General features: G+C 38.9%; 1 protein-coding gene across 4 annotated transcripts; it reads left to right on the forward strand.

The window, feature by feature from the left end:
* The first annotated feature begins 569 nt into the window (after positions 1-569).
* On the forward strand, positions 570-20,524 carry aurka (aurora kinase A). Of its 4 annotated transcripts, none has more exons than XM_010904717.4 (9): positions 570-647; positions 1,037-1,105; positions 2,054-2,429; positions 3,160-3,196; positions 3,836-4,027; positions 4,275-4,413; positions 7,985-8,133; positions 14,317-14,491; positions 19,899-20,524. In XM_010904717.4, exons 2-9 carry the CDS (start codon positions 1,040-1,042, stop codon positions 20,076-20,078), a joined length of 1,314 nt encoding a protein of 437 aa, XP_010903019.2. In that variant the 5' UTR covers positions 570-647; positions 1,037-1,039; the 3' UTR covers positions 20,079-20,524. The 4 variants fall into 4 exon arrangements, with proteins under 4 accessions (XP_010903019.2, XP_010903016.2, XP_010903018.2 ...); XM_010904714.3 differs by lacking the exon at positions 570-647 and adding an exon at positions 687-709; XM_010904716.4 differs by lacking the exon at positions 570-647 and adding an exon at positions 718-839.
* The last annotated feature ends 722 nt before the right edge of the window (positions 20,525-21,246 follow it).

The following is a 21,246-nucleotide window of genomic DNA, read 5'->3' on the forward strand; positions in this document are numbered from 1 at the left end:
CAGCATCTTGATGCTCACAAACACAGATTTTGACAGATTTGTGAACAATATTTGAGAGAAATAGGCCTTTTGTGTACATAGAGAAAGTCTTAGATCTTTGAGTTCAGTTCATGATAAATGGGGGCCAAAACAAAAGTGTTCCTTTTATAATTTTGTTCAGTGTATTTCAATGATGGCTTTTATTTTGAAAAAGAAAATCTGAGTTAGCCCTTCTAGGATAATATCATGCTGCTAGAATGGTCATCACTACTTAGCATCAAACTTAGCCAATCATGTCAGCTTTCGTGACATACATTGTCAACAACATTCCTAAATACTGATCATTGGTGCGCAACAAACCTGAGGTAATTGTACAATGTCACGACACGGCGGATTAATGGCATTGCCTTGTTTTGGAACTCCTGAACAAGAGTACAGAAACGGAAACCCTCCCACATACTGTAATGTAAATAAATAAAAAACGCAATTACAGGCTTCTGGTCCCAAAGACGGCGTCGCTGACGCTTTGTGACGTCACGTGCAATCATGAATAAAGCATGATTTCCCAGGTTGCATTTCTCCAACGTCATGACGAAACATATTTTAGCCAATTGTAAACGGGAACGGAGTTGCATATCATCCAATCACACACTAATGTGTTTTTAAAGGTATTTAAAAGGGCATGTTTGAATTTAAACATGTAGAGGCAGTTAGCCTGACTCGCTTAAGTGTATGCGATTTTGAGTTTATGCTTTTAGCTAATTATATATTATTGTCCAGCAGGAATCTTTCACCCACGACGAGAAGGGCGTTGTTTGTTATTGAATCATTATAGTTAAGATTTTTGAAACCATACTCATGTAGGTAGTTTATGTGCTATGGTTATACAGTAACTTCTGGCGTAAAGATTAGTTAATATCTGGGTATAGCTACTTTACATGCGGTCGCAGCTATGGTAATAGCAAACGTTTTGCTGCGTAGATCGCTGCTTTGCTAATTTTTGAACGTTGTGTTGGTGTCTTACTTACGGCTAACCGATTTTTAAATTTTCCCTCAGAATATGGATGCTGCCAGACTCAAAATTACCAAGGACTCAAAACTTCAAAGACCCGTTTCTGAAAACAAGGTGAGTAATGCATTCTAATCGTTTCTGTTTGATCTATAATGGCGTCTTTTGATTTCGTGTTTGAAATGAGTCCATTTAAAATAATGAAACTATATATAAAAAACTACACTGTAATTACCCTGTAATTGGTCTTTTAGGAATGTTAGCTATACAATACCGTTGAAAAGTTTGGAGTCACGGAAATGTCCTTGTTTTTGATAGAAAAGCATCTTTTTTTTAAATCTATTACAGTAACATCAAATTTATCAGAAATGCATTATAGACATGGTTAATGTTGTAAATGACCATTGTGGCTGGAAACGGCAGGTTCTTATTGGAATACCTATATAGGCGTACAGAGGCCCATTATCTTCAACCATCAATTCTGTGTTCCAATGCTACGTTGTTTGCTAATCCAGGTTTATCATTTTAAAAGGCTAAATCATCAGTAGAAAACTCTTTCTTTAAACTAGTTCAGTATCTTCAGCATCAGCATTTGTGGGTTTGATTCAATGCTGAAAATTGCCAGAAACAAAACTTTCTTCTCAAACACAGCCAGTCAGTCTTCTTGCTTTGAAAGACATTATTTCTTTCAAATACAATGACTTTTCTAAGTGACCCCCAACTTTTGAATAGTAGTGTACATTCATTTTTGTGAAAAATCTTATTTCACTTAGTTTGTTTTAAACTGTATAATTACCTTGACAGCGTTCTAATAGTATACTGTACATATTAGTCTGTACAGCCTAAGCTTATGATTGTGCATCCATGAAGGGAGTTATCATGTCATTTTTGCTATGCTGGTCATTGCATCAGATTTAAGATGTTTGAGACTTCTTGTTGACTGTCAGTGATGGGGCACAAGCTGTATGCTGGAATCAGACTCATGTTGTAAAGGTTTTTGTACAGGAGGCAGCAGGTTATGAAAGACTGCTACCCACCTCAACTCACATTCTGTCAAATTTGTAGCTTGCCCGTGATGGACCGAAGCGGATTCCAGTTTCACAGTCCAGTGGTCACAAGCCTGTAGCCTATGCCACACCACACCAGCATGTCCTAGGGCCATCAAATGGACCTCAGCGCATCCTCCGACCTGTAACCCAACAGAAGCTGGTGTCCACAATCTCGCACACTAAAACCACCCCACAGACCCTGTCTGGTGACCATAAAGGGGTTCCTGTTCAACCAAAGAGCCAGAAACCTGTTCATGTCCATAGCCAGATGACCAGCCACCCAAAGGTTCAGTCTTCAACCCAGAGCCAGTCAAAGACTCAGACGAATGCTGCTACTCCTGAGCCAGCCAAGACTACTGAACTGTCTAACTCCAAGCTGGAAAAGCAACAAAGTATGTGTGTGTGTAATTGTCATATATGCCTTGTTTCCACTGGTGTTTTACCTTAAAGTCCAGAGCCGTTTCTGTTTCCATTGACGCGGGCCAGTAGCTAAGTAGCCCGGCTCTCACTTGGTGCCAAGCCCGGGACTTTAGGACTTAGGGCGGGGTTTGCAGGGTAATTCACTTTGCTTCCCTGTACAGCAACAGTACAGGGAAGCAAAGAGTTGGAACGCCTGAAGGTGGTGCGATGCAATTGATTCAATAGAAATACTGAACCAAAAGAGTCAGACGTAGCCTGCAGAACATTGAACAACACAAAATAACCTCAGAATTCTCCCAACTCCTATTAAGGTAGGTTTATTTTGACAAAATACTTGAATACGCTAGCTTTACAATTGCAGTGTAAAGAGTGTAGATGGAGGATGAGCCAGTTGCAGGCGTTTGTGGATTTGTTTGATAACTGAATTTCAAACACTGAATTGTTTTCTTTTACTACCAGAAATATATCGCTTTTTATTTTTTAAACCTGGAAAACCAAATTGCGTTGATGGTTCACTCCTCCCTCCCAACCTGAGCCCTTCCTTAATTCCATGGTACCTGATGTGTAGTCGAAACAGGAAAGTCTAGAGCCAACATTATCATAAATCACTGGTGTAGCCCTGTTACTGGGGTGAAGCACCAGTGGAAGTGCGGAAATATTGGATTTTGAGTGTCTTATTTGAATACTTTTTGTTCTCCCCAGATAGACCTGCAAAGAGTGAATCAAATGTGTCTTCTAAGTAAGTATGTGTTTGACTAAATGTAAAATCTAGCTTCAGTGTACTGTTGTACTGAATTTTAGTATGCACTTCTTTGGAGTTAATTGTTGCTGTTGGGACATTCCTGTAGGTATGTTTTTCAATGGTATAATTCATTGCAATTTATTATTCTTACCTTTTTAGGTAAGAATAATAAACGTGGTGGCACAAGGAAATCCCCTTTTGCCGATACCCTCCCCCTGAACGGCACTAGAACAATATGTGCTGCCCAATGGGAACCCAGTCGCACTCAGCAATGATTTTCTATTTGAAATTAAACATATTAAGACACAACACATTTTATTTTCCCATATGTTGTTATTCTATGCTACATCAAAGGGCTTGCACTGGTATACTTTCAGTTGCTCAATTGAAATGCTGAATTTCTGGCGTAACTTATGCACTTTTGCACTTAATGTTTCTTGTAAATTAATATGAAACATCCATTCTACCACTGATGCTGCTATATCGTTGGTTTTCTTATTCCAATAACATAGCACCTATGTTACAGCAATAGTCAACTTTGGGGCTTTAGGTGTTTTATTTTGTAATAATGCAACTTCTGGATATTTGTTTGACTGGTTCTGAAATGATTACTAACCGCCATACTTCCTTCTATAGAAAACGCTGGGCCCTGGAGAACTTTGACATTGGTCGTCCCTTGGGAAAGGGTAAGTTTGGCAACGTCTACCTAGCCAGGGAGCGTCAGACCATGTTCATCCTTGCCCTAAAGGTGCTCTTCAAGAAGCAGCTGGAGAAGGCCGGAGTAGAGCACCAGCTACGAAGGGAAGTGGAGATCCAGTCACATCTTAGGTTAGTACTAATTATGGTGTCGCAAATGGCATACATTGAAGTAGTCTTACCGGGGCCAATTAGGGCTTTAGCCACCATTTATTTGGTTAAGCTGAGTATTTAACCATAATGAAAGCAATGTTTGTTCTTGTGAATTAAGATTTAATATTTTCTGGCAACCAGGCTATTGGTCTTTTAGGTGAGTACAGCTGTATTTTAAAACACAACAATTGTTCAAGTTGTCTTTTGTTCTTTCCCTCTTCCACAGGCACCCTAACATCCTGCGTCTCTATGGTTACTTCCACGACACTTCCCGTGTTTACCTCATCTTGGAGTTTGCACCTAAAGGAGAGCTGTACAGTGAGCTGCAACGATGTGGAAGCTTTGATGAAATAAGGAGTGCTACAGTAAGGCCTTTTTCATTAATATAATTCTTAATTTAGAAGATGGTCTTACTCAGAGTTACTGGAGAAATTTGGGTAGTCTTGCTCCAGGTCTTTGGTTTTTGTCAGTTGCTCTAATAAGTTAAAATGGTTTGTGACCTAGTTCAGTGGTAGGGAATTATGTGCTAATTTACTTAAGTAAATTCTATGACAAGTCTTTAGTTATGGCATGGTGATTTGCCAAAATATATTTTTTTCTCATTAATGTCAAAAATAAAATTATATACAATTTAGGACACTTTCTTGGCGAACAGTAAAGCACATTCAAGTGGTTCTAAGACATTTATTCTTGTGAATCCTCCAGGAAGAGACCGACAATAAGCTGATGGAAATAATGGGTCTGTTCTTGCAATGGAGTGTTGTGTTTAAAAAAAATCACATTTTTATTTTGGCTCGCTTATATTATATTCTATTTGTCTTCTGTCACTTGCAGTAGGAAAGCGTTAACAATTAGCTTACAGTATAAAAAAAATGTATAATAGGAAAACAAAAGGTCTGTGTATAATGTATATACTATTAAAATATATATATATATATATATATATATATTTTAGTTTAGCTGGGTTTTTTTCTGCATGCATCGTAGCTGCATGTCTTCTAGGATATCATTGGTTTGTTTGAGCTCCACATGATCAGAAGTATTTAAAAAAAAATTGTAGGCTACTAAGTGTAGGGGTTAGACTTGTACTATTGTAAAGGAATTGGAAAACTATTTTATTCTTTATCATTACAATGCAATCCCAACTCATAACAACATTTAAGAATTTAATTTAGATTTTTATTGTAATTGGCAATTCTTCTATTTACTTTAGCAGAGCCATTCGGCTTCATTGTCCATACATTGCAGAGGATGTTTAGTGGCATAGTACAATGTGAGATGAGATGTGCGCTCCACTTGTAAAATAAAACAAGTGGTCCGGGAAACATCAGCTACTGGCAGAACTTTCAAGTCACTCAGATTATCGCAGTTTCTGATTATCCCGATTATGGAATTTCTCCACAATTTCATAATCGTGAGTATTTTCCATCACGATTATTACTAGTCTACTTACGATCTGTAGTTTATTATATTCATAAAGACATCCCTGTTTAACAATATGGTGCCAATGAGTGTATTATGAACACTATTTGATCCCCTGATGACAAAGAAATGATAGGTGTATACTTTTAATGGTAGGTTTATTTGAACAGTGAAAGACAGAATAACAACAAAAGAATCCAGAAAAACAAACATTTTATAAATTGGTTTGCATTTTAATGAGTTAAATAAGTATTCGACCCCTCTGCAAAACATGTCTTAGTACTTGGTGGCAAAACCCTTTTTGGCAATCACAGAGGTCAGATGTTTCTTGTAGTTGGCCACCAGGTTTGCACACCTCAGGAGGGATTTTGTCCCACTCCTCTTTGCAGATCTCCAAGTCATTAAGGTTTCAAGGGTGATGTTTGGCAATTCGAAACTTCAGCTCCCTCCCCAGATTTTCTATGGGATTAAGGTCTGGAGACTGGCCAGGCCACTCCGGGACCTTAATATGCTTCTTCTTGAGCCCCTCCTTTGTTGCCTTGGCTGTGTGTTTTGGGTTTTTGTCATGCTGGAATACCCATCCACGACCCATGTTCAATGCCCTGGCTGAGGGAAGGATGTTCTCACCCATGATTTGACTGTACATGGTCCCGTCCATCGTCCCTTTGATGTGAAGTTGTCTTGTCCCTTTAGCAGAAAATCACCCCCAAAGTATAATGTTTCCACCTCCATGTTTGACGTTGGGGATGGTGTTCTTGGGGTCATAGGCATCATTCCTACTCCAAACACGGCAAGTCTAGTTGATACCAAAGAGCTCAGTTTTGGTCTCATCTGACCACACCACTTTCACCCAGTTCTCTTCTGAATCATTCAGATGTTCATTGGCAAACTTCAGACGGGCCTGTGCATGTGCTTTTTTGAGCAGGGGGCGCTGCAGGATTTCAGTCTTTCACCTTTCTCATGATCTTTGCAACTCCACGAGGTGAGATCTTGCATGGAGCCCCAGACCGAGGGAGATTGACAGTTATTTTGTTTCTTGCATTTGTGAATAATTGCACTAACTGTTGTCACCTTGTCTCCAAGCTGGTTGCCGATGGTCTTGTAGCCCAGCCTTGTGTAGGTCTACATTCTTGTCCCTGACATCCTTGGACAGCTCTTTGGTCTTGGACATGGTGGGGAGTTTGAAATCTGATTGATTGCTTCTGTGGTCAAGTGTCTTATACAGGTAACAAGCTGAGATTAGTAGCACTCCCTAAGTGATTTACCGAAAACATTTGAACCAGCAATAAACAGGCTTCACACAAGGTCCTTTAAGTACTTTGATTTGGGTTTCAAGCGTCAGTACTGCAAAATCTGTTTTTTGGGGGGACAAAGCACTTGAAAGCCATTGAAACTTGTATGTGACTATCACATTTAAGTTGCTTTTCTGCTCTCCTACTGTTTGACTTTTGCTTTTACAGAGAAGCTAAAAATCTGAGACGTTTATAAAGGTTTGTTTTATTAATTTTTTTAACCTTGTTTCCAAAAACGTGATGTAAACCGGTCCCGGATAATCGGAAGAAAATGATGTTGTGACTTAAAATGCAAATCATATCAGAATGCAATGAAGTCTAAATCCTTTATCCCTATATTCAGTAGAATGCAGTACAAAGTCAACATAAGAGACCGAGAGGTAAAAAAAATTTGTTGGGACTTAGGCCACAACATTAAAAGTTGTGATGGTAAAGAATGTTACCTGGTGGAATATCCCTTCTAGGGATTTGGATAAAACATTTAATTATGTTTTTGCACCTCATTCACCTTGACTAGTGTCAATGGTAAATTGACTTGTGTTCCCTTTGTGTAACAGTTTGTAATTAAAATAAGTTTGTAATTCAAACAAAAGGCAGGTTTGTTTTTATTACAAACTTAAGTGCTAATTGGCATTGGCATTTGACACTTCTAGTTTTGAAGACCCATAAGGCATACAAGACTTTAAAACTTAAGTCCTATGAGACTTAGTTAACCTATAAAGCTTAACAGGCCTATATGAGCTCTCAGGCCTATAAGACTTCAAAGGCTTAATAGACCTATGAGACGATACAATTTGAAATGCCTATAAGCTCTTTTTTTAGCCAGGCGAAAACTAAGACATATGCGGCAGTTTCAGACTTTATGATCTCCTCATACACAACCGTATGACTACATTTCTAATGGCTTACCAAGTATGTGTCTGTTCTTACTCATGAGAGTTTAGGGCTTAAATCTCTGTGGTGGTCATGCTTTAACCTGAAAAATAGCGGAATAGTGCCAATGTGGACATCATCATAAACAGAAAGAAGGTACATGCAATGTCAAGAGGGTGACATCAAGTTGGTTTACAAGGCAGGTGCTTGTGGATCAATTATTTGGTCTACACTGGTAATGGCTACCTTCCATGTGCAGCTCCCTCACACTAGTATCCCTTGATCTTAATCTTCATTTCTCAATGTGAACACCCTATTTCTAAATGGAAGTAATTTTTTCTTTTCTCAGTACATAATGGAGCTGGCGGATGCCTTGAACTACTGCCATTCCAAGAAGGTGATTCACAGGGATATCAAGCCTGAGAACCTTCTTCTAGGGGCCAACGGGGAGCTAAAGATTGCAGACTTTGGCTGGTCGGTGCACACACCCTCCTCAAGGTAACTAATGATCAAATGTCCTAGTTGGCCATATGTTTTTGCCTTGAGATTCTGGACAATGTTTTTTTTTATTTTTTTATTTGAAATTCACTTTTGCGGCCCGAGAAAGATAATGTGGAATCAAGTTTGGGCTGCAACTAGCAATTTTTCATAATCAACTAGTCAGTTACCATTACTATTAATTACAAGTAATGAGAATGACAATCAGTTTTTGGATATAATTCACTTATTGTATGTTAAATGTGTTTCCTGATCTTGCACAGTTGATAGTAGTCTAACAAATAGAAAGCTTGTGGAAACCAGAAACCAGGCAAGCCTAGTTCAGCCGGCCTGCAATAGAAAGTGTTGATCATGGCTGCCCTCTCAGGATTCTAACCTAGGTTGCCTATGTGAAAGTCTGTCTTTAACCACAACACCACAGAGCTGACTATTTGCTTGGTGTCAGTATAGCATATTGACATTATATTCAAACTTGAAGTTAATGCATCACAACATTGTATTCCATTAGAAACCATTAACCATCATGTTAAACTGAGTAACGTTTCTTAGGAAGTTTACCTCAACCACATGATAACTATGAACTGTATGATTTTGCCACTGGCTGTTTTGAACCGCTTATTTGCCATTCATAAGTGACATTGATACAATAACTACTGAATCAATATAGGTGATGATAACAGACTTTTACGTCAAGTGAACAGATGAGAGAATTGTGTAGCCGGCGACGTGTTTTCATATCCTGAAGAAATGCTAAGACATAATTCAAAAATCCACCACATAGTCGCAATATAACAGTAAACTAGTGATTGCCGTTCTTCTAGCAGCAGAATATTATGCTAGCAGCGCTAACTCAGATTTTCTATTTCAGAATAAAAAAACATCATTGTTAACTATATCGCCATATATAATTAAACCTGGTCGGTCTGTAATTTTGTTTAATGTGTGTTCTAATGTTCTTGTCTTATGATTTTACATACTAGATTAACTATATGGTCTTCTAAATGTCAATGATGGCTTTTGTGATAATGAAAAACTGAGTGCTGCCAGCATAATATCTTGCTGCCAAAATAACGCTAGCCTTGTCATGCCATCACTACAGTAAAGTTTCATTTTAGGCTTCTCGTAGCTACAGAAGATTGTAGCCAGCTACATTTTTGTCTTTTACCACTGGTTTTAACTGCTAATTAGCCATTTGTGAATGATATTGAGTATCTATCAATATAGATAACAATCTATAACTGACTTTTTTGTCAAGTGAAGAGACGAGAATCGTGTAGCCAGCGAAGTGTTTGTCTTTCCTGAACAAATCCTTGTATCCACCTGAACTGTTTTATTTTAGGCTTCCTATTACATAGCTACTTTTTATATTTGCTGGTGGTAGCTCAGGTGCAGCAACCTCTGCCATGGCTTCTGCTTGAGGAGTGGGCCCTGTGGATCCAGCAGCATTTGTCATGCCTTTTTCTTTTTCAAGTAGCTAATCCACAGCTCTGGCTTTCAAGGAAAAATCTTGTCCTGGCTGGCATAGTGGATTTTAAATCAAGGATCCACAAGAGGATATGTCCAGGAGTAGGTCAGTTGTGATAAATCATAATTATAGTTCTTAATGGTATAATCAAGGATTGCAATTTTGATGGTCTTGGTCAGCTTCCTCTCTTTGGGCTTTAATGGCTTGTTTGTGAACAGGCTGAGTACTGGTTTCAGATATGATGCCCTGATCGTCATCCCCAGAGAAAACACCAGTAAAATCCAAAAGAGGATATGTGCTCAGCGCACAGATTCAAGGACCTTCAAGTCCTGCCAAATAGGTACCAGGTGCCTGGACTTCTCTGTGCCAAGAACCTGATTGATGGCCTTCTCTAACTCCAAGAACTGACCCCAGTTGGTTGGCGACTTATCTTGGTGTGTGAGCTAGTTAAGTTTTTCCTGTTGGCTTGCCAGCTCCTTCTTTTTCTTGTTGTGAAGGCACTAACTACTTTCTTCCATTCTTAAACTGCTTGGTCTATACAGTGATCTTTTGCGCTTCTCTGGGAAATGTATGGTAAGACACCATTTATATTATAAAGGGTTTCTTAGTGGTACTAGGCAATTTGACCAGGTTTTACAATAACGAGAATATGATCATAATACAGTTTTTAACATTGTTTTTATGACTGAAATTTAAGTGAGCTTAGATCAGTGAAGTGGTCAGTCAGACTCATGTAGGGCTTGCTCGTCCAGTTGGTCCATGTCTGTAGTTACGGCATAGTGTTGTGTTTTTTTAGAAACTCTGGTACTTTTTCCCTACATTGATACAGAAAAATACTTCAGTCCAGGTAACATGCATGGGACATGGCTGCTATTATAATGGTTTATTTTTGTTTCGCCCCAAAAAGTAGGCCCATTGTTTTCCGCTGCGGGCTGGGTGACTCTGTCAGTGTATTCAACTGGATGAATATTATTCAGATGAGAAGACAGGTTGGTGGTATTGCCACTCTTTGTACTAGTTGACATATCGTGCGCCTTTTTTTTCGCTCTCTGAGAAACACAAACCATTTCCATATTGCAGAAGCTGTAGGTCCCTTTTTGACAATTTCTTTGTCTGTAGAAACCATTCCAATATCTGCCTTGTTGGGCTCCTTCACTAGCAGCACTCATGTGAACAGCTATTTCATAGCTATGCCTGAAAGCTAGTTGGTACTCTGCTAATGGGTATACATTTATTGCCCTCTAGTGGTCTGGTCAGATGTTTTAAAGTTGGGTTATGCGATAACAATTACACAAAGCTTTCGCAAGCTTCATCCGGTATCCAATATGCATGACGCCAAATAAGCAATATCATATGTTTTCATTTTTCTAATTTTTTTTTTTTTAACTCAAACAATATCGCCCAGCCCTAGATCGTATTACTAGAGGGTCCAGGGTAGTTTTAGTGTGGGATGGATTGTACTGGGAGTGTTTAAAGTGAGTATAAGGAAGTCAGTTCAAACTGATGGATGGATTGGCATGAAAGTTTAAATGTGGAATATGTCAGTCACTCTGATTTTTAATTTTGTAAGAAAATATTTTCAACATTTTATACTAGTAATATAAATACACTGCAAAAAAAATTTAAGGGAACATGTAATCATTACAGTATAACACCAAGTCAAACTTCAAGGATATCAGTCTCTCCAATTAGGACGCATAAGAGTGTGAATCAATGTCACTTTTTTTTGGTGAAATTGAAAGTGACAATAGGTGCCTGAGTTTCAATTCACGTTACATTAACAACGTATCTAAATTGTTATCCTTGTTATATTCTTGTCCTGAAATGTACATTACATTTATTTTTGTTTGACACCGCTGGCATTGCTGTGTAGCCTGTCCAACTATGTTCCATATGACATTTGCTATGGCTAAACTCTAACGTTATGTAACCATAGCTCATAGTAGTAGGCTACCATCCTTACAGTTCAGTCTGTGTAATCTGTCATCAAAATATAACCTTTGTTATTACATGTCCGGGCTAATGGTCTGTCACCATGTGTGCGTGTGTGTCCTCTGCTGTTTTCTTAGTTATTCAGCTGATACCTGTAATCTCAGTTTTCCTCTCACAGTATCAACCAGAGGCCCCTGTTATTTGTAATGTTACATTTTTTGCAAACCATAAAACCAAGCACAAACTATAAAACCAAAATTAAGATACTGAATCAGAAAATAGTGTCTAAAATATATTTTTGAAAATATTTTTATATCTAACCAAATACAGGATTTACACTTCCCTAGGACCGACAGGCCTTTCGGCCCCCCCAGTATCTGTGCTGTTTAGCGTTGTTAGCATGTAATGGCATAAAAAAGAATGAATTACAGGATTGTTTTAAATGAATTTTAGGAATATGAGTTTTTATATTTAAGGTTGAATGATTAAATATGAAAAATGAGAACTTCGAAGGACATTGTTTATAGAATTTTCATTTGTTTATTAGGCTATTTAAATAAAAAATTAAGATCCATTAGAATGTTTTTATGTTGAACTTAGTTTGATGTGAGAAATAGGGGTCATCAACCAAAATGTATACTAATGCTATTTGTCAATTGTATTGTGGCCTATTATTGCCTATGCATTTGCACATAAATCCATCTTGTGTTTATTCTTTATCCTTCTGGCTCAGTTAGCACACCGCTTCTGTGGTTTGTTTGAGCAACCCTGGCTGCCATGTCATTACAACTCTTGAACCTCCTTTTTAAATGAATTCCAATTCACCCTAGGCTCTGATCTTTTATCTGGGAGTCTTGCCTATTAGTTTGCATTTATCCAGTAAAGGGAGATTAGCGCCTGGCCTGCTTCCAATGCCAACTTGGTTGTGATTTTCTTGGATTAAGTAGGAATGCGGTGAAGATGAACAACCGATGAATCGTCCCTAAATAGTTTTCAGTTTGTCAGATTAGAATTCTGATAAAAGAACAAAAACACCTGTTTAGGAAAAGTCATGGAAGAAGCTTGTAGCTTTCAAAATGTAATTTTCCAATTCAACTGCGTTAACCAAAGTTTCACTTTCATTGAGAGCTCCTTTGACCACATTGTAGGTTCACAGCAACCGCTTCCAAATGCAAATGCCAGACCTGCAATCAATTTTATTTCAGTTTAAATAGTAATGATTTAATGTACAGGAAGAGTTGTGTGTAGACCTATTATTGAATATACATTCTCAGATAACCGTTAATCTCTTCAAATTAAAACAATTATTGAAGCTTTTATTGCAACATGGCGAAGTGTAATAAACCTTATTACTTTACAAAAAAAATCTGACTGATTCAGTAACGTCAGTTTTGTGACAGTTGGGAGTTTATGGAATCAGACACAGCATTTTAACAATCCATGAATAGTCTGCCCATTTTAATATTTTATTCTGGCCATATAAAAACACACAGGCTTGAATTAAAAGCAGTTAATGCTACCTTGTTTCTCCTCTCTACAGCACGGTTTATAATTAGGTGTAGCCTGGCCCGGGGGCGTGAAGGTGTCCAGTAGGCTTGATACTGTCCACCCTTGCTGTCTTGCCAGGTGGGCTCTCGTTGCCACTGGGATGCCCTCCCTCCAATGTCTTTCGGGGAAAGAGTCACTGGCTTGTTGTTGACTCTCTGTTGCGCACTTGTGCAATTAGGCTGTACGCTGCTAGCAATACTCGGCCCTCATTCAGGGGTGTTGCGGTTGGTGGGTGTCCCTTTGGTTGATGCCTGGCAATGTGGGTGGATTGATTTCCTGCCTGTTGGGCCCTGTCCGGGGCCTCCCCCGGGTAGGGCCACAGTGTCACCGGACCCCCCCGTCTCAGTTCCAAGGTGTTACGCTGCTATATTATTGTGCTGGGGGATATGAGGAATGCACTTTCTAACTTTTCTCAGTCTCCTCCAGTTTTAAACTTTAGGAGGAGATGAGGTCCTGGTCCACACCTGTGGAGTACCTGGTTTGGGGGGCCCGTTGCTGTCCCTGTCCTTGTCCACCTGGTCATACTTTTAACCTAGTCTAAAATCAAATAGACTCTGGATTTAGCCCAGAGAAATGTTTTAATTATTCCAATTGGACTCTTAATATCTCACCCCGGCACAGCCAGAAGAGGACTGGTCACCCCTCTGAGCCTGGGTCCTCTCTAGGTTTCTTCCTAAAATTTAAGGCTGGGTGTCTCTGTAAAGCTTTGTGACAACTGCTGTTGTAAAAAGGCCTTTACAAATAAATGTGATTGAATACCTGCAGATTTAGGCAAGTTGCCTTATTTTCTATTGTTTTATTCTGTGCTATATGGCACTGCAACGTGCCATTGTATATTGCAGTTTAACGAGGCATGCCCCATCGCCGACCACCCCTTGGTGCTGGAATTACATGAGCGACATCTGTATAGTCAAGCATTCTAGCTAAATATTTTTTTTCACTATAATGTGCTGCTTGACTAAATTCCACACTCACAAGTAGCCAACTAGTTTTAGTGGTGTTATAGTGATTACTGCAAAACTCAGTGCATTCAAAGTAACTTTCACCTCAACAGGCAATTTACGTGAGGATGCCAAAGTAGTATGGAGCTCTGTGAAAAGCAGACACTTGTTTTGGACTTGGTAGCTTTACTTGGTCTCCACAATACTTTTTGAGTTGTATTCATATTCAGTCTCTGCAATATTTATGGTCAACTTCCTTGAATTTTCCACCTATTCATTCCTCCCCTCACTATGCAGGAGGTCAACACTTTGTGGTACACTAGACTACCTTCCTCCGGAGATGATTGAGGGGAGAACTCATGATGAAAAGGTGGATTTGTGGAGTCTGGGAGTGCTCTGTTACGAGTTCCTGGTGGGAAGACCTCCATTTGAGACCAAAAACAATGAGGACACCTACCGTAAGATCTCAAGGGTAAGCACTCATTGGTACTCCAGTTTTTCTAACTTTATGGGGGAGTAGCAATACTTTCATGTGAAATCACACTCAGGTGATTCTCATGTAACTGTATTTTTGCCATGGCAGTGATTTGAGTTTAACTGTTTTCTAATGACCATTATTTTAAAGGCTGTCATTACACCACAACAGTTTTACTGAATGTATTACAATAAAATGTTCACTCAACATTAAACTGTTGCTGTGATATGTAGTTGATTGGTAGAGTGTTAAATTACTGATTTTAACTTATTGCGGTCTTGGCTTTTGCCTATATGATCAGAACATTCAACCATTTCTTATATATAATTTTTATGTATTTTTTTACAACTTTTGTCTTGACATTCAACTCTTTTGTACAGTTGTACTGGAAAATAAATTGCCAATGTTTGTTCTTCAAACTGTATTATTCAATTTAGTGGGATGGGGGTTCAGTTGCATTATGCAATGTTGGCCTCTCGCTCCACAGAAGTTTAGGTTTTAGGCATTTTCTTAAAGTTTTAATGCGCTGATAGAAAGGTTTGTATCTTGCTATGCTTGCTCATTAAACAAGTGCCTGTTTTGTAATTATTGTTGCAACAAAATTGTTACACTTAAAATATTTTGCAGATCCATGAAATGTGGTATAATTAACAAGTCATTTAGCAGATGCTCATATCCAGAATGACTTGATGAATAGATGTAATAGTTTATTTTAAATATGGGTCAATTCTTCATTGAAATATGCTGATCAAAACATCTGTAATATCATTTTTAACGTACACTGCTAGCAAAAAAATTAAGCCACACAGCGACATACAGATGTCCCTCATTTAATTCCAGGGCTATGGGGGTGGTCCGTAATGAGGCATGCGTCAGTATACTGTGGCCCGTTATAGTGCAATGCAGCATGGACAAAAACATAAAATAAGAATGGCCACCAGGGGGCATCTTTTAGAACGTCCCGAAGGAACCGAAAATCTCAATTTTAACTTTTATTTATGTATGCAATGATTTTTATTAATAAAAGCCATTAATTGTCCTCAATTGTCCATTCATAGCCTATACTCTGTGTCTGGTCAGGTTCTTTTATCAGAATGTTTGTTACAAATGTTTATCTCTGGTCTGACTACAGAACCTAGGGTCATGCCTTAATCCCCCATGCTGAACCCATGAGTAGATCACTGTTTTACAATATGATGTCAGGAGGCATAGATTCAAATGTGTCCCTAGATGATAAGGGGATCTATTCTGCAGGACTAGTCTTGGCATCTTCATTAGTAAACTGAACCCCACTCCTTTCATTTGGGGATATGAACCAGAGCGGTGTTTGGGCAAGCACTCTTGCATTTTCCTCGCATCTGCCTGCATCTTCAATCTCTGGAGAACTTTGTTCTTGGATGCTTGTATTTAATTGTAATACTCTCTGTATTTTAAATTAATTTGTTCCATTAATGAATTGATTATTTGGAATTAATTTAAAACTGGTCAAAATCCAGTTACACTGGTCGACACCTGCCTGAAACTGCTGTTATTTAAGCCTCTCTCTGTATATACAGCTCTGGAATATTTCTTTCTTAAATCGGCATATCTACATGTACGGCAACCATTACATTCCAGTGTGTGTTAAATTCCAACACAGGCACACCTCATTTTACTTAATGCAGCAGCTGGGGTGAAGTGCATGGCTAGGACGGTTTGAAACAGGCTCCTAGGGGCAGTGCTGAAGTTGTGCAAAGCTAGAAAAAAGCCCTTTGTCAATGAGAAGCAAAGAAGAGCCAGGCTGAAGTTTGCGAAAGACCATAAGGGTTGGACCGTAGATGAATGGAGTAAGGTCATCTCTGACGAGTCACATTTTCAGCTTTACCCAACACCTGGTTGTCTAATGGTTAGACGGAGACCTGGAGAGGCCTACAAGCCACAGTGTCTCACACCCACTTAGAAATTTGGTGGAGGATCGGTGATGATCTGGGGATGCTTCAGTAAGGCTGGAATCGGGCAGATGTCTTTGTGAAGGACTAATGAATCAAGCCAAGTACAAGGTTATCCTGGAAGAACACCTGCTTCCTTATGCTCTGACAATGTTCCCAAACTCTGAGAATTGGTTTTTCCAGCAGGGCCATGCCCCATGCCACTCAGCCAGGTCAATCAAGGTGTGGATGGAGGACCACCAGGTCAAGACCCTGTCATGGCCAGCCCAATCTCCAGACCTGAACCCCATTGAAAACCTCTGGAATTTGATAAAGAGAGAGATGGATCGTCACAAGCCATCAAACAAAGCTGAGCTACTTGAATTTTTGTGCCAGGAGAGGCTTAAAGCCACTCAACAGCAATGTGGCAGACTGGCAGAGATTATTTGAGGCCTGAAAACAAAACATTTAGTTTGGGTTATTTTTACCAGTTTCTACAAATAGCCTAAATGACAATATATTGGTTTTGGAATATTGGAATAATGTCAGTAGTTTTTAGACAAAATTGTTCATTTTACTCAAACACATACTTGTGAATTTTAAAACCAGAGAAACTGAATCAGAGAATTTTGCAGTGGACTCTTACATTTTTCCAGAGCTGTGTATGGCCAGAATAAAACATTCAATTTGGAGGAATATTGTCTACTGTAATCCTATTCATGGATTGCTATGTTGCTGTGTTTGATTAACTGTTATATTAGAATTTTTTTTTCGTTAATTGTAATTATTGAAACTGAAATTCAACTTGACTGGAAATATAGCTGATTACAACGATTTAGTATTTGTTAAATCGTAAGTTAACATTTATCTAGGCTAATTGCAGACTTTTACCAAGCGACCATTACTCTACTTTGACCAGGCATATATGTTATTTCGACAGCGCTAGGTGGCCAGATGGCACTAAATGGGCGATACCCCCAGATAAAGGATCTCCCTGTGGTTGAATTCAAATTTAAGTGTAATGTTGGTGACACAGTTGGTCACATGCAGTGGGACAAAATCTGTTTTTACCTCTAAACTTAGTATTGCAACCTTATTCATTAAATTCCTTTTTTATTAGGAGATAAAATATTAAACAATCAGTCTGCATAAGAAATGTCGTTAAATATTTGATCTGACCATGATGATGATGATGATGATGATGATGATGATGATGATGATGATGATCCTGCTTCTAGTGTAATCCATCAAAGGTATCACAGTAAATCATTATTAGTGAAACAAAATTAGCGGCACAGCCTGGGAGGAGGGCTAAGCCCCTAATGTATTGTGATCATAGAGGAGTCTCTGGTGTATCCTATACTGGATGCTCAATTCGCCAAGATTGTGAGGAGTTCATTCTGCTGACTAATTTAAAATAAAAAATATTTGTTTGGTAGCTATTCTATATGACTGGAATTAGGGAATGTTAATGGCCATATTGGCTGTTTTGATAAAACGAATGAATTGATTGAAATATGCGTCTGATGCATTTGTCTATTAAATACAGTAATAGCATAAAACTGGTTTTCAGGTAAATTTGCAAATTTTCAGTTTTTTTTTTCTACCATGCCGTACTTCAAAACTATGTAACAAATAGCTCTGCTTTATTTTTATTTCTTAAGGTAATTAAAGTGGTAATTTTAACAAATAGTGGGTCCTTCCAGACCTGGATCAGGGCTTCAGTGAACTCCTGGACAGCCTTTGGTGCAACTTGGTGGCATCGGATGCAACAATACTTAACATCCCAGGGGTTCTTAATTGGATTCAAGTCTGTGGAACATGAGGGCCTGTCAATGGCATCTATTAGTTTCAGGTCCCAATATAGGACGTCTGGCTCTCAGAGTCTGTTTCAGACAGTTTGGTCATAAACAGGCACACAAGTAGCCTGCTAGAGGTCATCGTAGGGCTGTGGCAGTGCTTCTCCTGTTCTTCCGCACACAAAGGAGCAGATACCGGTTCTGCTGCTTGGTTGATGCCCTTCTACGGCCCAGTCCAGCTCTCCTCATGTAATGGCCCATCTCCTGGTATCTCCTCCATGCTTTTGAGATTACTGGGAGGCCCCGCAAACTTTCTTGGAACTGCATGTATGGATGTGCATCCTAGAGGCGCTGGACTACCTGTGCAACCTGAATGGGCTGCAGGCAGTGTAGGAATATTACGTCGGCCATGGCCATCGTTGAACTTCGCTCTGGCTGTGATGCCTTAAATCATGGTATGCCCTATGGCCACCAAGGCTTTTTTGTGCCCATGCTACTGTCAAAGTCTGGCAGTTTTTTTTTTGTTTTTTTTTTTGTTTTTTTTTGTAGTTCGCCACAGAACAACCACAAGAACAGACTACATGCTGGTATGCAAGCTAAATGGTTACCAATAGCTGGCTTTAGTGCTTAACTGAACCAAACCTCTGTTTTGGAAGGTGCATTCATGAGCTACTGGGAAAGATCCAACCTCAGATTGCGGGAATACCCCTGATCGCTTTTTGAGAGCTCCGAGAAGTAACGTTATGTTTGGCATCACTCGACATGGCAGCGTGTGTGGTGAAAGATTAAAAAAACAAAAATGACTCTGTGCACACTATTTGTTTATATAGGTCATACCCATTAGCGCAGGTAATTGTGATGTTAAAATATACTTTGCGGTTTACTTAGTTTGCTCGTGGTAGCTGAGGTAATTTTAGCCTTCTGACTAGCTGGCTTTAATTTAACTTAATAGATGTTATTTCAAGGGTTAAAACATTATCATTTAATTTATAACAGTTCTTCCAGTGTTTTTTTTAAATATTTTTTATGTAATGTATGTTTTTTCCGCAATTCAAGTTGTTTATTTGTAAGCTTGAAATACCCTTATTTCACTCAATGGCCTTTGTGTCCTGGCATGCTGCCAGTAGTGACAAGGACACTAGCAAAACTAGAGTAGAATCACTCCGGAAGGATAAGGAAAGAAATTGTTTGTGGCCACCACCTGCAAAACCATTCCCCTTTTGGGGGGTTCTCTTGCTGTTGCCCCTCTGGTGCACCTGTTATTGCTTTCATTTGCACCAAAACCAGTGATTGATTCACAATCGCTTATGCTTCCTTTTTGGACAGATTATGCCTGAAGTTTAATTGACTTGGTGTTATACTGTGATTATGTATTTCCTTAATATTTTGCACAGTGTTTATAATGGAATGGATTGATCAAGTAATATTAGTTACAAAACAACCTGTTTTGCAGTCAATGCCTACCCTGAGTAGCATACCCACACAGTGCTACTAAAAGTGAAAAGGATCTAAATGCTGGTTTTACCAGGCAGGTTGTGTCTTAACTCTTCAGATGGTTAGCCAGGTAATATGGTATGAAAAATGAATTCCTCCCAAACCTACTGTTGAGAAGCCATGCCATGGTTGAGTGAAGTTTCATTGGATATCTTGCATACATGCCACTATGCTGATGCTTTGAATTTTCCCTTGTTCTTGTAGGTTGAGTACACTTACCCGGCTGACATGAGCATCGGTAGCAGAGACCTGATTGGCAAACTGCTGAAACACAACCCCATCCAACGGCTCCCTATCCAGGGTGTTTTGACCCATCCATGGGTGGTGGAGAACTCCACCAAAACGCCAACTGCCATGTCACACAGCCCAGAGCAAAGCAAATAAAGCCTGGTGTCTTGTAAAAGTTGTTTGTGAGGCATGCTTGGGCTGCATGGTGACATTTTCCCTATCGTGTACCACTTAAGATCAATGGCCATTATACCAAATGGGTAACATGGCCCTTTCAGCTACCTACTGACCTTGACATTGTGTCCAGAGTTTAGTTCTGTAGGGGATGTAACAGGGAAGTCTTTCAGATGTTTGTTTTATTCTTATAAAATGAACATGATTGATGCTCAACACTTCATGATACTGATGATTGTACTATTGTTGACTTAGATTTCTTCTTTTGCATGAATATTTCAGTCCATTGGAATGTCCAAGTACTGTCTGCCGCTTTGACCTTTCTATGGCATTTTACCTGTTGTAAATATTTTACTTTTGTCTGAAATAATGAGAATTCTATAAAATTCACTGTCATAACTTGAATTAATAAATATGTTGCATTTTAATGTGTCTGTGCACGGTTTCCTACAAAGGTTAGAATCTACTTAATATGTATTGGTCTGTTGAAGTACCAGAAATTCTAAAGCTTCTTCAAAAACAAGTTATATTTTAGAACACCAGTATTGAATGTGCGCTAGTGATCTGTTTGGCTGTAGTGATTTACTAGTGAACACTGAAAAGTACTGTTTAATTTGTTTGGGGCCAGTAATACGCAAGTTACTACAAAACATTTCTGGTAAACTGCACATTTGTGTGTCACTTTAAAATACCAACAAACAAAATTAACATTCACTAGTAGAAATGACTGTTCTGTTGGTTTTCTTTGTCAACCAAATGTAATTTTTTTTTTAAAGGTTGTATCTTCACGGTTAGTTGGAAAAAACACAAACATTAGGCGACATTACTGGCAAACTTCTGCTATAATATATTTACTGGGGCTTGCGCAGCAAAAACATCTCTTACCAAACTCGAGATATTGCAACTGAAGTAACCACAGCAACATGATTTCTTTTCAAAAACCGCTCCAATGGGAAGTACTTTCTGAACAGGATAAAAACAGAGAAAGTAATAAAAGCTTTAAGGCTAAACAGTGCGGTTAAGTTTAAGTGCTCAGTCATAGGCACATGAAGAGAAGTGTTTTAACTTGGATTTAAAAATTGATATGTTTGGGGTAGGGCGGCACAATATATGGTTTCAGCATCGAATAGTCACATCGCAGAATGTGTGA

This window comes from Esox lucius, chromosome 17, assembly GCF_011004845.1.
Source record: "Esox lucius isolate fEsoLuc1 chromosome 17, fEsoLuc1.pri, whole genome shotgun sequence".
Taxonomy (NCBI): Eukaryota; Metazoa; Chordata; class Actinopteri; order Esociformes; family Esocidae; genus Esox; species Esox lucius.